This window comes from Pleurodeles waltl, chromosome 1_1 (assembly GCF_031143425.1).
Source record: "Pleurodeles waltl isolate 20211129_DDA chromosome 1_1, aPleWal1.hap1.20221129, whole genome shotgun sequence".
NCBI classification, from domain to species: Eukaryota; Metazoa; Chordata; class Amphibia; order Caudata; family Salamandridae; genus Pleurodeles; species Pleurodeles waltl.
The window spans coordinates 241,991,494-242,007,580 of NC_090436.1; the positions used below are offsets into that span (position 1 = coordinate 241,991,494).

General features: G+C 46.1%; 1 protein-coding gene across 1 annotated transcript in view; it reads right to left on the reverse strand.

Annotated features, from left to right (window-relative positions):
* The window catches only part of LOC138283501 (complement component C6-like), a 662,914-nt gene that overhangs the window by 293,043 nt on the left and 353,784 nt on the right, over positions 1-16,087 (reverse strand). Inside the window, exon 7 of the mRNA XM_069221442.1 lies at positions 10,717-10,917. Coding sequence (XP_069077543.1) covers positions 10,717-10,917 — 201 coding nt within the window. The remainder of the gene's footprint in view (positions 1-10,716; positions 10,918-16,087) is intronic.

A 16,087-nucleotide genomic window follows, 5' to 3' on the forward strand; every position in this document is an offset into this window, starting at 1 on the left:
AACAATAACAACTGTTATTGAGAACACTTAGAAACAGCACAAGTGAGATATGAAGCATTATACAAAAAAGTTATTATTACAAATATTATGGGCAAGCAGAGACCCCTTCTAGATGCAAGGGATTTTAAACTCATTCACAGAAGTCTAGACTGGGTCCATGATGGCAATCTGCCTTTTGCCTAATTAGATGACAGCTTTCCACACAATAGCAAAGTTGATCAGAAATAAGAAACAAAGGGCACTCTGGGATTGTGCAGCTGGTAAAAGCAGATGTATTGATTGGGCACTATGAAGACAGGCCTCAACTCAACACTCACAGGGTAGTTAATGCAAAATATATAGGGCCTTTTTTGGAGTTGGGTGGCCAGGATACTCTGTTACAAATGTGGTGGATATGCTGTCCGACGTATTGCAAGTAAATTAGTCTTTAGCACTTGCCATACTTTGGACAGGATATCTATCACATTTTGACATAGTATCACATCCACAAAACTCAAAATAAGGCTTTCGAGTCTTCTTTGTATCCTCTCTAGTATTAAAATAAAAAAATTAAAACTCTTTTCAGAGACTAGTTAAGAGAATATATGCTTGTTGGACTTTTTTGCTTATGCAGGGTCATCCCCAATCTTTTTGCCTCCTGCCTCCTATTTTTTCTGACCTGTTGCTGTTGGCTTTTGAACTCTGAACACTTTACCACTGCTAACCAGTGCTAAAGTGCATTTGCTCTCTGTGTAAATTGTATGTGATTGGTTTATCCATGATTGGCATATTTGATTTACTAGTAAGGCCCTAGTAAAGTGCACTAGAGGTGCCCAGGGCCTGTAAATCAAATGCTACTAGTGGGCCTACAGCACTGGTTGTACCACCCACATAAGTAGCTCTGTAATCATGTCTCAGACCTGCCACTGAGGTGTCTGTGTGTGCAGTTTTAACTGTAAAATCGACTTGGCAAGTGTACCCTCTTGCCAGGCCTAAACCTTCCCTTTTCTTACATGTAAGGCACCCCTAAGGTAGGCCCTAGGTAGCCCCAAGGGCAGGGTGCAGTGTATGGTTAAGGTAGGACATATAGTAATGTGTTTTATATGTCCTGACAGTGAAATATTGCTAAATTCGTTTTTCACTGTTGCAAGGCCTGTCTCTCTCATAGGTTAATATGGGGGCTACCTTTAAATGTGATTAAAGTGTAGATTCCCTTTGGGAGCGGATGGACATGTGGAGTTTGGGGTCTCTGAGCTCACAATTTAAAAACACATCTTTTAGTAAAGTTGATTTTAAGATTGTGTGTTTGACAATGCCACTTTTAGGAAGTGAGCATTTTCTTGCGTATACCATTTCTGTGACTCTGCCTGTTTGTGGATTGCCTGTCTGGGTCAGTCTGACAGTTGGGCTGGTTGCACCTCACACTAGACAGTGACACAAAAGGAGCTGGGGTGTAGTCCGCGTTTCCTGATGAGCCATCTGTGTTAGGATGGAGAGGAGGAGTGGTCACTTACACCTGAAAGGGCTGTGCCTGTCCTCACACAATGCAGTCTCCAACCCCCTGGTGAGTGTCTGGGGCCTGGCCTGGGCAAGGCAGGATTTCACATTCCAAAGAGACTTTACTTTGAAGTAGGCCTACTTCAAAGGAGAAATTGGGTATAAGAAGGGCACCCAAAACCACAGACTTAAAAAACACTTCTGGAACCAAGAGGAACCTCTGCCTGGAGAAGAGCTGAATAGCTGAGGAAGAAGAGCTGCCCTGCCTGTGACTGTGCTTTGTGAAGCTATCCTGCAGTTGCTGCTTCTGCCAGAGTAAGAAGGCAAAGACTGGACTTTGTGTGCCTTCCATCTTGAGAAGAAATCTCCAAGGGCTTGATCTGGAGCTTGCCTCCTATTGTTTGAAGTCTCAGGGACAGCAAAGACTTCTCTCTGCCAGCACCTGGAGTCTCTGGAGAGACTCCTACTCTGCCCTGTGGTGCCCATCCAGTTCCTGGGACCCTGAAAGGAGAAGCTGGCAGCCTAAAGACAAGGAAATCCACGCACAGAGCGCCGTGCGGGGAAAAGATTGACGCGACTCCAATCTGCGGCTGAAAAAACAACACGCCGGCGGCTCTGCAGCTGAGAAAATGACGCTCACAGGAAACGCGACCGAAGAATCGACGCACGGAGCAGGAAAACGACGCGCAGCATCGCTGACGGAGGCTGAGAGATCACAACCTGCGCTGTGGGGATTTCGGATCATCGTGCGGCTGGATTTCCGACTCACGTACTGCGGTGTGGAGTTATTTTTGACGCACCCCCGCCGTGCAGAGTTATTTTTGACGCACACCAGGTACAATTTCACACTAGCAGCGCTAGTGTGTGTTTAATACTACTTAAAAACTCTTTTTGCATTTTCATTGATAACTTGACTTGTGTATGGTGGATTTTTGTCATTTTGGTCTTGTTTTGTTTAGATAAATATTTCCTATTTTTCTAAACTGGTGTTGTGTCATTTTGTAGTGTTTTCATTAAGTTACTGTGTGTGTTGGTACAAATACTTTACACCTAGCACTCTGAAGTTAAGCCCCATTTCTAACATTGGTGATCAGCGGTTGGGATTTGGACTTGTATTTGTACTTGACATACAGTGATTAAGTGTACACTACTATTTTGAGTGCAGACCACTACGTGACCACATACTACTTGTCTGGTGATCTTTTGCTTTTTCTCTTAAGGACTTCTTTTTGTTCTACTTCCATGATTTTGCTGATCCCTTGACTGATTCTTTTTACTTCATTGGGAACTTATTTTCTGCCTTCGGAACTTTGCACTTGTGACCATCATGTCTCAATCTGGAGATGCAACAGATGGAGCTGTGTTTGAAATAGAGAAACTGAAGGAGTACTCAGTTGCTCAATTGAAGCAGTTCCTTAAAGATCTTGACTGTCCCACTGAGAGCTCCACCAGGAAGGGGGAGCTGCAAAAGGCACAGAGGGTGACAGTCAAGGAGGCTGGAGGGCACACAGAGGAGGAGGATGTGGGTGGGGAAGTGCAGAGGATACACAGTGGTGTAATGGAGGTACCTGTTACGCCTGGGGGAGGGGTAGCAGGGTGTCACCCAAGGGTCTGACTCCTGAAGAGTTACAGGACAGACAGGCAGAGAGGGCTCGCCGGTTGAAGTTCAAGGAGTTGAGGATGCAAAGGGAGAAGGAGTTGGAAGAAAGAAGGAGGGACTTAGAGATCAAAAAAAGGATTTGGGCTTATGAGCTTAAATTGAAAGAGCTGGAAGTCATGAGGGCTGAGTCCAGCTGGAATGGTGGCATCAACAATTTTATATCTGGTGTTGCTGAAGAAGTGCACATGCCCAGAGATGTGGTGCCCTACTTGAAGGAGGGAGAAAACACACGCCAGGAGGTTCAGGGGTATGAGGTAGCTCCAGTGATGCACAGGGTCCCTGAGTGGATTAGGGAACTGGCATGGGGAGTCATATTCCTACTGGTGGGAGGGACACTCTACTGACTCTAGGTGAGAGTGACAGGGAGAGGGGTTCCCCCCAGGTAGAAGTCCTGGTTATGGAGTGTGAAGACATCCCAGAAGAGTGTGGGTTGAGTGTCAGGGACAGTCAGGTACTGTCTCACCAGTCTCAGGAGGGTAATGTGGGGTGCTTTTTCCAAGCAGAGTCACTGGATGGTTGGGTGAAGGGTACTTTGGTTAATTCATGTAAGGGGCTGAGTGATGTAATTTCTGGAGAGCATATGTCTAGTCCTTATTTTCCAGAGCCATGCCAACACCAGGTGGAGTGTGAGTTCTCTGACCCCAGGGAGCTTACAATGGAGGCAGACTTCTGGGTGAGTACCAGAGAGTCTGAAGAGGCATTTGGGGGTGCTCCTGAAGGGAGTGGTCTAGGTATTTCCCAACCAGGTGAGGTAGGGAAGGATTGTAGTGTCCCAGGTAGGTCCCAGTGTAGTGGATGGGTGAGGGACTCCATTTCCAGTCTCAGAGGAGAGGGAATGGGGATGGGCTGAGGTCCAAGGTGCCCGTGATCCGGTCCCAGGTCCTGGAGGGTTCCATGAGGGAATACCAGGAGGGGAGCCTAGCCTGTACGATAGGGCCATCTGTTGAGGGAGATCCCACAGTGTCAGGAGAACTTGGGGGGGGGGGGCTGTAGCCAGCGTCCCACCCGTTCTGGTGTCTGGCAGTACCACTCCTAGTGAGGGGGTGCAGAAGTCCAGACAGAGGGTTGAGAGGGGGTTGGGGACCCCAGTGGAGAACCTGGAGAGTCAGGGGTCAGCTCTGAGAGCAGAGACTCCCAGGAATGACCTTGGTGAGACTATTTCTGGGTTGGGGGGAATCCAGACTCTGTCAGATGGGCAGAGGTCAGGAGACCTGCACAAGCCCGACTCTTGTGTGGCCCTGGGGACGGTATGTCCCTTGAGGGGAGTAAGTGTGCCCCCCTGGAAGACCTGGTGCGCCAGGCATTGGTTCAACCGCAGGGTGGTGATTCTGGGTTGAATGATCAGGTTCAGGGGGTAAACTCTGACCTGATGGGGGGGTAAGTGTGCTCCCAAGGAAGTCCTGGTGCGCCAGGCAGTGGTTCAACCGCAGGGTGGTGACTCTGGGTTGGATGACCAGGTTCAGAGGGTAAACTCTGACCTGGTGGGGGGTAGGTATGCCCCCAGGAAGTCCTGGGTTGCCAGGCGGTTGTCCAGTCTGTTGGTACAAACCCTGGACTGGAGGATCAGGTGCAGGGGGTAAACCCTGACCTGAAGGGGGGCCGGTTTGCCCAATCACCCCCCCCTGGTGTGATTTCAAGGGGTACTCTCCCTGAGGGGAGGGGGTGCAGAACCCTGAGAATAGGGGAAGGGGAGAGAGAGGCTCACTCCTGACCCCAGTGCAATCTAAGGGTACAGACCCTGGATTGGAAGGCCAGGTTCAGGGTGTCCCCACTCACCTGGAGGAAGGGGCTACTGCTAGCAGTGTCACTACCATGTTGTCTTCAGGGGGGACACTCCTAGTTGGGGGGGGCAGAACCACAGAAGGGAGGGAAGGGAGAGGGAAGGCTCACCCCTGGCCCTGGTCCAACCTGAAGGTACAGACCCCAGGTTGGAGGACCAGTTGCAGGTTTACATCCCTGTACTGGTGGAAGAATTGTGCAGGACTGCTTATACAAGCACCCTGACAAAGTTGGACTCTGGGGGTGCCGCTCCTGCAGGGAGGGTACAGAGCCCCAGAGGGGAGGACCAGGGTCAGGTTGTCATCCCTGACCTGGTGGAAGAAAGAGTGGTCAAAGGGTGCCAGGCACCTGGGGCTACCGCCCCCCACTCTCCTCAGTCACAGTGGTTGGAGAGCCTGAGGTCAGGCTCTCATCCCTGACAGTTGTCAGGGGTCACTGTGTCTTGCTGTCCTGGTGGACAGAGTTGCCCCTGGTGGGGGGGACGAGTGTCACACCCCGAGGGTGGAGTGGGCAACACCACTGTGTTGGGCCTGGTGGTACTATCTGCCCGTTGGGATACCTCTATGAGCAAAGTAAAGTTAGGTGCTGCACAGATGGTGTCTGCAGATGTGGAGAAGGGTTCCCCATGGGTTAGCTTAGTGGGCCCTGAGAGTATGGACAGTGGGATCCAACTGGAGTCAGGAAGGCGTAGAAATGGAACATGCCCCTGCTGTTGCGGGCCTGGGTCCTTTTTCTATCGCCCCAATCAGGGAAGTACATCAAGGTATTGATTGTTCTCCCCTGGCTTTAGGCTGGTAGGGGGTTGTGTTGGACTTTTTTGCTTATGCAGGGTCATCCCCAATCTTTTCGCCTCCTGCCTCCTATTGTTTCTGACCTGTTGCTGTTGGCTTTTGAACTCTGAGCACTTTACCACTGCTAACCCGTGCTAAAGTGCATATGCTCTCTGTGTAAATTGTATGTGATTGGTTTATCCATGATTGGCATATTTGATTTACTAGTAAGTCACTAGTAAAGTGCACTAGAGGTCCCAGGGCCTCTAAATCAAATGCTACTAGTGGGCCTGCAGCACTGGTTGTGCCACCCACATAAGTAGCTCTGTAATCATGTCTCAGAGCTGCCACTGCAGTGTCTGTGTGTGCAGTTTTAACTGTAAATTCGACTTGGCAAGTGTACCCTCTTGCCAGGCCTAAACCTTCCCTTTTCTTACATGTAAGGCACCCATAAGGTAGGCCCTAGGTAGCCCCAAGGGCAGGGTGCAGTGTATGGATAAGGTAGGACATATAGTAATGTGTTTTATATGTCCTGACAGTGAAATATTGCTAAATTAGTTTTTCACTGTTGCAAGGCCTGTCCCTCTCATAGGTTAACATGGGGGCTACCTTTAAATGTGATTAAAGTGTAGATTCCCTTTGGGAGCGGATGAACATGTGAAGTTTGGGGTCTCTGAGCTCACAATTTAAAAATACATCTTTTAGTAAAGTTGATTTTAAGATTGTGTGTTTGAAAATGCCACTTTTAGAAAGTGAGCATTTTCTTGCTTATACCATTTCTGTGACTCTGCCTGTTTGTGGATTCCCTGTCTGGGTCAGTTTGACAGTTGGGCTGGTTGCACCTCACACTAGACAGTGACACAAAAGGAGCTGGGGTGTAGTCTGCATTTCCTGATGAGCCATCTGTGCTAGGAGGGAGGGGAGGAGTGGTCACTTACACCTGAAAGGGCTGTGCCTGTCCTCACACAATGCAGTCTCCAACCCCTTGGTGAGTGTCTGGGGCCTGGCCTGGGCAAGGCAGGATTTCACATTCCAAAGAGACTTTACTTTGAAGTAGGCCTACTTCAAAGGAGAAATTGGGTATAAGAAGGGCACCCAAAACCACAGACTTTAGAAACACTCCTCTGCCTGGAGAAGAGCTGAATAGCTGTGCTGCCTGTGACTGTGCTTTGTGGAGCTATCCTGCAGTTGCTGCTTCTGCCAGAGTAAGAGGGCAAAGACTGGACTTTGTGTGCCTTCCATCTTGAGAAGAAATCTACAAGGGCTTGATCTAGAGCCTGCCTCCTGTTGTTTGAAGTCTCAGGGACAGCAAAGACTTCTCTCTGCCAGCACCAGGAGTCTCTGGAGAGACTCCTACTCTGCCCTTTGGTGCCCATCCAGTTCCTGGGACCCTGAAAGGAGAAGCTGGCAGCCTAAAGACAAGGAAATCCACGCACAGAGCGCCGTGCGGGGAAAAGATTGACACAATTCCGATCTGCGGCTGAAAAAACAACGTGCCTCAGGCTCCGCAGCTGAGAAACCGACGCTCGCAGGAAACGCGACCGAAGAGTCGATGCGCAGAGCAGGAGAAATGACCCGCAGCTTCGCTGACGGAGGCTTGGAGATCACAACCTGCGCTGCGGGGATTTCGGATCATCGTGCTACTGGATTTCTGACTCACGTACCGCCGTGCGGAGTTATTTTTGACGCACACCCGCCCGTGCGGAGTTATTTTTAACACACACCAGGTACAATTTCACGCTAGCAGCGCTAGAATGTGTTTAATACTACTTAAAGACTTTTTTTGCATTTTTATTAATAACTTGACTTGTGTATGGTGGATTTTTGTCGTTTTGGTCTTGTTTTGTTTAGATAAATATTTCCTATTTTTCTAAACTGGTGTTGTGTCATTTTGTAGTGTTTTCATTAAGTTACTGTGTGTGTTGGTACAAATACGTTACACCTAGCACTCTGAAGTTAAGCCTACTGCTCTGCCAAGCTACCAAGGGGGTAAGCAGGGGTTAGCTGAGGGTGATTCTCTTTTACCCTGACTAGAGTGAGGGTCCTTACTTGAACAGGGGGTAACCTGACTGTCAACCAAAGAACGCATTTCTAACAATGCTATATTTATAACAAAATTGACTTAACATTTTGGGCAACTATGTTTCACTTATGTGTGGAAAGAGTGTCATCTGCAAACACAGACAGCAGATCCTAACTCATAAAAAGATCTAGGACCAGATATAGGTAGATATTTTCTGCTTGCAAATGGCTCAATTCACTGAATCCAGTTGTTTGCAACCAGAAAATAACATTTTGGTTGTACCAATGGTATTTTGTGATTGGGTGATTTATTTACCGAATCGCAAAATAGGTCTTCAATTCGCTATTTGAAAGGGTCGTGCTGAGGGCATCCCTTCCAAATAGTGAGTCGCAATGGCATGTATGTTTGTTTTCCAACTGTGAATGCGGTTGCAAAATAATCGCAGTTACCACCAATGAACAGGAACATGACCAGGAAAGGGTCCCCAGGGGACCTCTTCCCCTTTGTGAATGGGGCGCCAACATTTTTTCAGAGCAGGCAGTTGTACCACAGACCAGTGCTTACTCTGAAAAAATGAAAAGGAGACTTCTCATTTTTTTCTTTGTAATGCATCCCATTTTTCATCTAGGAAAATGGGATACATTAAAAAAAAAACTGCTTTATTTAAAAAGCAGTCACAGACAAGGTGGTGTACTGTCCCCAGCAGGCCACTATCCCTGTCAGTGTGGTCATTCCCAATGGGGTGACAAATTGTGACCTACTTCATGAATATTATTGTGGTAGGTCATTTGTGACCCCATTGAGAATCGCTAAATGTATCTGAGACACATTTTTATATTTCATTTTGCGAGTCCCTAATTGTGATTTGCAATGAATCGTAATTAGAGACATGCAAAATGAAATGGTCGTACATCTGGCCCCTAGTGACATTTACAATCAGAAATGACATGTACAGTTGTGAAAAATCTACAAGTATTTTGGATTTTCCAAAACAATATGGTAAGGGTTAGGACCATGAATATTGCTGTTCCTACATTTTCTTGAGGCCAGTGGCCATAGAGAATGGTGTAAAGACTCTAAGTGTTATACATTTATGATTATTCAAAATCCTCCCCAAAGTGCATTTTGAGAGTCAAACTATTCACTAAACATTTTGAGCTAAAAAGGCAGCATAAAGGTGTGCAAATTACAAGCAAAAAATACTCAAACAATCATATATGTATGCTTAGGAAAAGGGATTCCTACACAAAGAGGTATTGCCACCTTAAGTCTGACCATAAAATGACGCTGGTCTCCTAATTTAGGAATATACATGTACATCAATTAATTTCCATAATTTCTATATAATATGTTGTGAGATTTTGTGGGTCCACAAAAATGTGCAACTATTTGTAAATCGTAGGTGCATGCCTCTAAATTGTTAAGTTACTTAAAGCCTCCTCCAAAGGCTGGTAGTAACAGTCCATACTTCATTTAAAATAGTTAATGCCACTGTTGAGCTCATAGCCCACTTCAGTTAAAACACAAGAGAAACAGACATTTCAGATGACTACTGGATCCGCCAATAGGGAAAACTTGGCAGCAGGCTGAAAATGATGAAAATTGCATTGGATGGACTTCCCAATTAAAGGCGGTTCCTGTGGTGCAATCTCCTCAACTTTCCTTCTAGCTCAAATTGACATCAAACCATGGCAATTCCTGACTGCAGACTTTAAATATCCCTCAAATGCTGGGAGGAAAACTACCAGCACGTGGGGGTACATTTATTTTATTCTTGGATCTAGACCCCCACCTTCTTGGTCTGACTCTAGGAATAACTTAGATGACTTCAGTGATGCTGCACCTGCCAGCACTCAACATTTTTCCACCTGAAGAGCTTCTTTGTGCAGCAAAGGCTGAAATCTTTAAATGAGTTAAGCTGGCTGTAGCGGGTGTGGGAGTGGCATTTTAGTTGATATTTAGTTTAGTTGTTGGGCTGTCCATATCTAAATACTTTTCTTGGGGCCACATGTACAAAGGTATTTAATATTTGCAAATGGTGAATTGGGCTGTTCGCGAACGCTAAATGGCCTTTTGACATGTACCAACCCTATTTTGCGATTTGGAAACCAATTATCGGATTGCAAAATGGGGTTTGTGAGTCGATATTAGGAAGGGGCATGTTAAGGATGTCCCTTCCTAATAACGAGTTGCACGGCCATGTATGAATGTTTTGCGATCGGAATGCAGTCGTAAAACATTTATCATTTACCGACACCGTGAAGGAGATGGTAACACATTTGCAAAGGGGAAGGGGTCCCAAGAGACCCCTTCCCTTTTGTGAATGCCAACATTTTGTAAGGGCAGGCAGTGGTTCCGTGGACTACTGCCTAATTTAAAAAAATTAAAATAAAACGTTTTATTTTTGTAATGCATCCTATTTTCCTTTAAGGAAAACGGGCTGCATTACAAAAAAACACAATTGCTTTATTTAAAAAGCAATTACAGACATGGTGGTCTGCTGACCCCAGCAGGCCACCATTCCTGTGAGTGCTGGCCATTCCCAATGGGTAGCAAATTGTGACCTGCCTCATGACTATTGATGAGGCAGGTCCCTTGCAACCCATTTGTGAATCACTAACAGTGTTAAACACACTGTAGTACACTGTATTTGTGCGAGTTCCTAATTGCGAGTCGCAAAAAGTGGCAATCAGGATCTCGCAAAATGTTGTTATTGTACTTATGATATCGATTCTTTGAAAATGAGGCTCATCATATACCTTTCCAAAGTAAAATGAAATATTAATCATGCTAACAAAATAATGAAACGGGAGAAGGAAAATTCTGAGTGGGATAGTAGGCTACAGTTTCCAATCTTTATTTCTTGCACGTAACTTTTTTTATATGATCAGTTTCATAGTTAACCGAGTGAGTTATTTCATTATTTTATATTATTGGAAGCTGTCTACCTTCTGCATAACACACATTTCGTCACACAAATAGCAGAATTATATTACTTTCTCATGTACCTTTTTGTAAGAGGCTTGAACAGCTTCCTTGAATGATGAGGATGATGTGACTTTCGTCTTTGTTTTTCTTGAAAACAGTAATGGGATTCCACCAGAACTCCTTGAAGACCCGCTGTGTGAACCCTGGCGAGAAGTTGCATCATCCATATTAACTAGATTGGAATAGAAATCCGTCTCCACCTCATCTTCATCATTTTCCACCTCGAGAAAAAGAATACCAGAATTAGACAGGTATATAGTTTCAAATAATTTAAGGGGCATATTTAAGAAAAGTGCCACTTTTGTTACACCCCTTAGGGTCCCCTAACGGCACCATGTGTGCACTGTATTTAAAAATATGCTGCTCCATGGCAGTAGTAGGAGGACTAGCAACAGAATTTTTTACCCTAGTCTGGCACTTTGCAGGATTAGCATCAAATTTGACTCTAATCCTGCAAACCTCCCAGAGGCCCATTGTAACCAATGGATGCATTGCGCCACTTTGTAAATATGGTGCAGCATTTTTTTGCCTTCTAATGCCACATTGGCGTAAAAAAATGATGCCAATGTGGCGTTAGAATGGCGCAAGAGGCTCTTAAATATGGCCCTACATTTTTCAAATGCACAGTTTCAGTTACTTTGGGCCTTATTTACAAGGCCCTAGCGCCTCTTAGTGCCACACTAGTGTCATCATTTTTACGCTAATGTGCGGTTAGGGAGGCCATTCTCCTTCGCCAAATATTTACAAAGTGGCACAATGCTAGCATTGTGTCCCTTTGTAACCTCTTGCGCCGCATAATACCTGTTCCAGGTATATTGTATGAAAGGGAGGCGTTGCCACACAGGGAGGTTGCAAAAATGGCACAGTGAAAATGAAAAGATTTCACTGGGACATTTTTTCCATAATTTTTAACGCCTGCTCCGAGAAGGCATTAAAGTGACGGGCCCATATTAGCCTATGGGCCTCCCTAGTGTTTTGCTGCACTAGAGTCATAATTTATGGTGGTAATGCAGCAAAGTCCCACAATAGCATAATAAATTATGACACTATTGTGGAAATGAGCGCTATGGTGCACTGTATTGTAAATACGGCACACACATGGTTTTGTTAGAGAGGTGAAGGGGGGGCGCAAGAAATGTTATTTTGGCTCAATCAGCATTATTGTTTTGTTTTACTGAAGCAAACTCCTAAAGATGGATTTGTTTCAGCAAAACAACAGCCAAAAAACAAAACAAAGAAACAAACAAAATTTGTTTTCTCTACTGTTTCTTTTTTTCCGGGTCTGAGTAAGAGAAGATCAGTGATGGCAGTCCCACCTTAAATAAGATGCCAATGCTATTCTGGCCTGGTACCCTTTGGAGGATAGGTTACCCATTTGTAGTGGAACTTCCAGTCTGCCAATCTCTACATGAAGCCCAAAGCCTCTATCACATAAGCGTTCTTGCCCTTGGTAAATTACAGCTTTGATGGGAGTAACAATATGAACCAGAAAACAACTGGAAGAATTGTCATTGATGCAATAATGCTGGTGGTATAGAATTACCTTGATATGGAAATATAATTGTAGGCACCCAGTGCTGGATTGTAACACATATTCCGGTGCATTGAGAAGCTAACTAATATTTTATAAAAAATGACAGATAATAATAAGGCAAGATGAAAAACGTTGAGTGAAAGCGTTGTCAATGGTATTTGACTAGAGATTTTTGTGAAAAAACCTATAAATAGGTGGCGCTTAATGATTTAGGGTCCTGTCAGCAGAAGCCAGAAAAAAGAACTGAGGTAACTGCCTGTTGCTAAGCACCATGGGATATGGAAGGACCAACTGCTCTTAAAGGCATAGTCTCATTTTATTTCTGTATAATGGCAGCCTATTGGCTACACTGCCCTCTGTTCCTTCGTCCTTATGTAACATTACAAAAAGGCTTGTGAAAGATTTTTTTTGTGAAATCTTCAAAGTATTCATGCATTTGAATGCATATCTACCTTGCAGGCCCTTTTTCAACCAAACATGATGAAGAATTTTGGCCTTTGTAACCTCTCCTTTAGGCTGCAAAATGACATTCTTAAGTGACTTTGCAGGCCTTCCTGAAGAAAGGTGAACATCAACAATTAAGAAGACATTTTGGGAAAAGAGCGCCAGGGTCCCCGCAGGCGGGTGGAACTATTCAGTGCTTATGACTATCATGGAAATACCCCTACTAGAAAACTGGAGTCACAGGTAAGAAACTATTCCTTTTTGGGTTTCTTATTTTTTCCTTTGAAAAAGCTCAAATCTGATCTTATTTTGGATGGTAAATTACATACTTTTGAAGCATTTTGGTGCACTGCAGATTTCTGTCTATAATGCATTTACCAAATGTCAATTTTACCCCTGGCGGTTTCTCAACAGTGTTAACTTCACCAGTTGCTGGTATTTCTTTCTTTAACCGCTTCTGTGCCAGGGACGTAATGGTTACGTCCACCGGCACAGTGCTCAGAGGGAGCGCTAGCACTCCCTCTGTGGGCTTCCCTACCACCCCCCCAAGGCAGGGAAGGAAGGGGAAACCCTTCCCCTTCCACCCTGACCCCCCCTGGCCCCCCCAGTGACATCTGAGGACGTGCTTTGCATTTCTCTTCCGATCATGTGATGGGGGCCCTGAGAGGCTTCAAAGGGAAGAAAAGGAATTTCCTTCCCTTTGAAGTCTCTCAGAGCATTTCAAAAGCCGGATTGTAAAGCGATCTGGGTTTTGAAATGCCCACTAGATACCAGGGATTTCTTTTTTGAAAAGAAACTGGCATGAGGGGAGCGACCCCTTGAGCAAGGGTCACTCCCCAGGGGGGCAATTTTTTTCAAGGCCTTTTCTGCCCCCCTCGGGGCAGATTGGCCTACTGTTCTTAGGCTGATTGGGGGCAGGAACCACTAGGCGCCAAGTATTTTTTTTTGTTGTTGTTTTTTTTTAGATTTAGGGAGCGACCCCTTAGGCAAGGGTCGCTCCCTAGGGGGCCCCAAGGGGGGCAGAAACCACTAGACATCAGGGATTTTTTTTTAATGGTGAATTCACAGAAGGGGAGCGACCTCTTAGGCAAAGGTCGCTCCCGGGGGGGGGCACATTTATTTTAGGCCATTTCTGCCCCCAGGGGCAGATCGGCCTATTGTTATTAGGGGGGCAGAAACTGCTAGGCGCCAGGGATAATTTTTTTTTGTTTTTTTAGAGTTGGGGATCGGCCCCTTAGGCAAGGGTCGCTCCCTAGGGGGCAAATTATGTTTAGGCCATTTCTGTCCCCCTTGGGGGCAGAGCGTCTGATTTTTGTTAGGCCAATCTGCCCCCTAGGGGGGAAGAAACCACTAGGCACCAGGGATCTTTTTTTTTGTGTCAATTTCACGCAAGGGGAGCGACCCCTTAGGCAAGGGTCACCCCGGGGGTGGGCAAATTATTGGCCTATTGTTAATAGGCCGATCTGCCCCCAGGGGGGGCAGAAACCACTAGGCATCAAGGATAATTTTTTTTTGTTTTTATTTTTTTTTAGAGTTGGGGTGCGACCCCTTAGGCAAGGGTCACTCCCTAGGGGGCAAATTATATTTAGGCCATTTCTGTCCCCCTTGGGGGCAGATCAGCCGATTTTTTTTAGGCCAATCTGCCCCCAAAGGGGACAAAACCCAGTAGGCATCGGGGATCTTTTTTTTGTGTCAATTTCACGCAAGGGGAGCGACCCCTTAGGCAAGGGTCGCTCCCCGGGGGTGGGCAAATTATCGGCCTATTGTTATTAGGCCGATCTGCCCCCAGGGGGTGCAGAAACCACTAGGCATCAAGGATCATTTTTTATTTATTTTTTAGAGTTGGGGAGCGACCCCCTAGGCAAGGGTCGCTCCCTAGGCGGCAAATTATTTTTAGGCCATTTCTGCCCCCCTTGGGGGCAGATCAGCCGATTTTTGTTAGGCCAATCGGGCAGAAACCACTAGGCACCGGGGATCTTTTTTTTTGCTCCAATTTCACGCAAGGGGAGCGACCACTTAGGCAAGAGTCGCTCCCCCGGGGGGGATTTTTTTTTTGTGGCCATTTCTGCTCCCATTGGGGGCAGATCAACGTATTTCTATTAGGCCAATCTGCCCCCGGGGGGGGAGAAACCACTTAGGCACCAGGGATTGGTGTGTGTATATGTGTGTGTTTTCTTTAGGAGGGCTGCCCCTTGGGTAAGGGTCACTCCCCATGGGGGCACATTACTGGCAGATGGGCCTATTTTTGGAAGGCCCATCTGCCCCCAAGGGGGGGCAGAAAGCCCACCAGAGACCAGAGAAGTTTTTTTTCTCCAAAATAAGAGGGTGGGGGTATGGCCATACCCCCACCCCAAATAAATGGGACCAAAGTTGTTCTGCCCACCAGTGGGCAGATGGGGCAATTACCCCTGATCCACACCGGGGGGGGCAGAAAGTCTAATAGATGCCAGGGAATTAAAAAATATATATATATTGCGGTGGTGGCTACCAACTAGTATGGGCCAGGTTATGCCCCCACCCCAACTGAAGGGGGTAACAGTCTTTCAGCTCTCCCCCGCACTCTAAAACATCTTATACCACAGCAAGCAAGAAGACATTTGATTATTTTGGGTTTTGGTTTTACATTTGGGCCATGAGAGCTTGGCTAACTCTCAAAATCGTCCCACTTGGAATGGGGAGGGCTGCACTTTATGGACTTTGGGATGCTGCCATGTAGAAAAATCCAAAAGACCTAGACACATCTGAAAACTAAACATTTGGCTGATTCCAGGGTGGTGTGTTTCACAGGCACCCCGCACCATTTTCGTACTCACAATGCCCTGCAAACCTCCAACTTGGCTGGAAATCACACATTTTTCCCACGTTTTTGTGATGTAACTTTCCGTAATCTGCAGGAATCCACAAAATTCCAACCACCAGCATTGTCTCAACTATACCGATAAACATTCTGCTGCACTTGTCAGCCTAAAAATGTGTTTTTGCAAACTGCCTTTTGGACCCCTTTTGGTTCCCCCTCAATATCGACATGTTTTTGGCTCTTCCCTTTCACAAGCACTTGGCCCACCTATACAAATGAGGTATCATTTTTACCGGGAGACTAAGGGGAACGTTGGGTGGTATGAAATTTGCCCCAGTGCGGTGATCCCACACAGAAATGTTGGAAAAATTTGATTTTTTAGCTAAATTTTAGGTTTGCTGAGGATTCTGGGTAAGAAAACATTAGGGGATCCACACAAGTCACACCTCCATGGACTCCCTCAAGTGTCTAGTTTTCAGAAATGTCTGGGTTTGGTAGGTTTCCCTTGATGGCTGCTGAGCCCAGAACCAAAAACGCAGGTGCCCTCCCCCGCAAAAACAGGTAGTTTTCTATTTGATCATTTTGAAGTGTCCAGATAGTGTTTTGGAGCATTTCC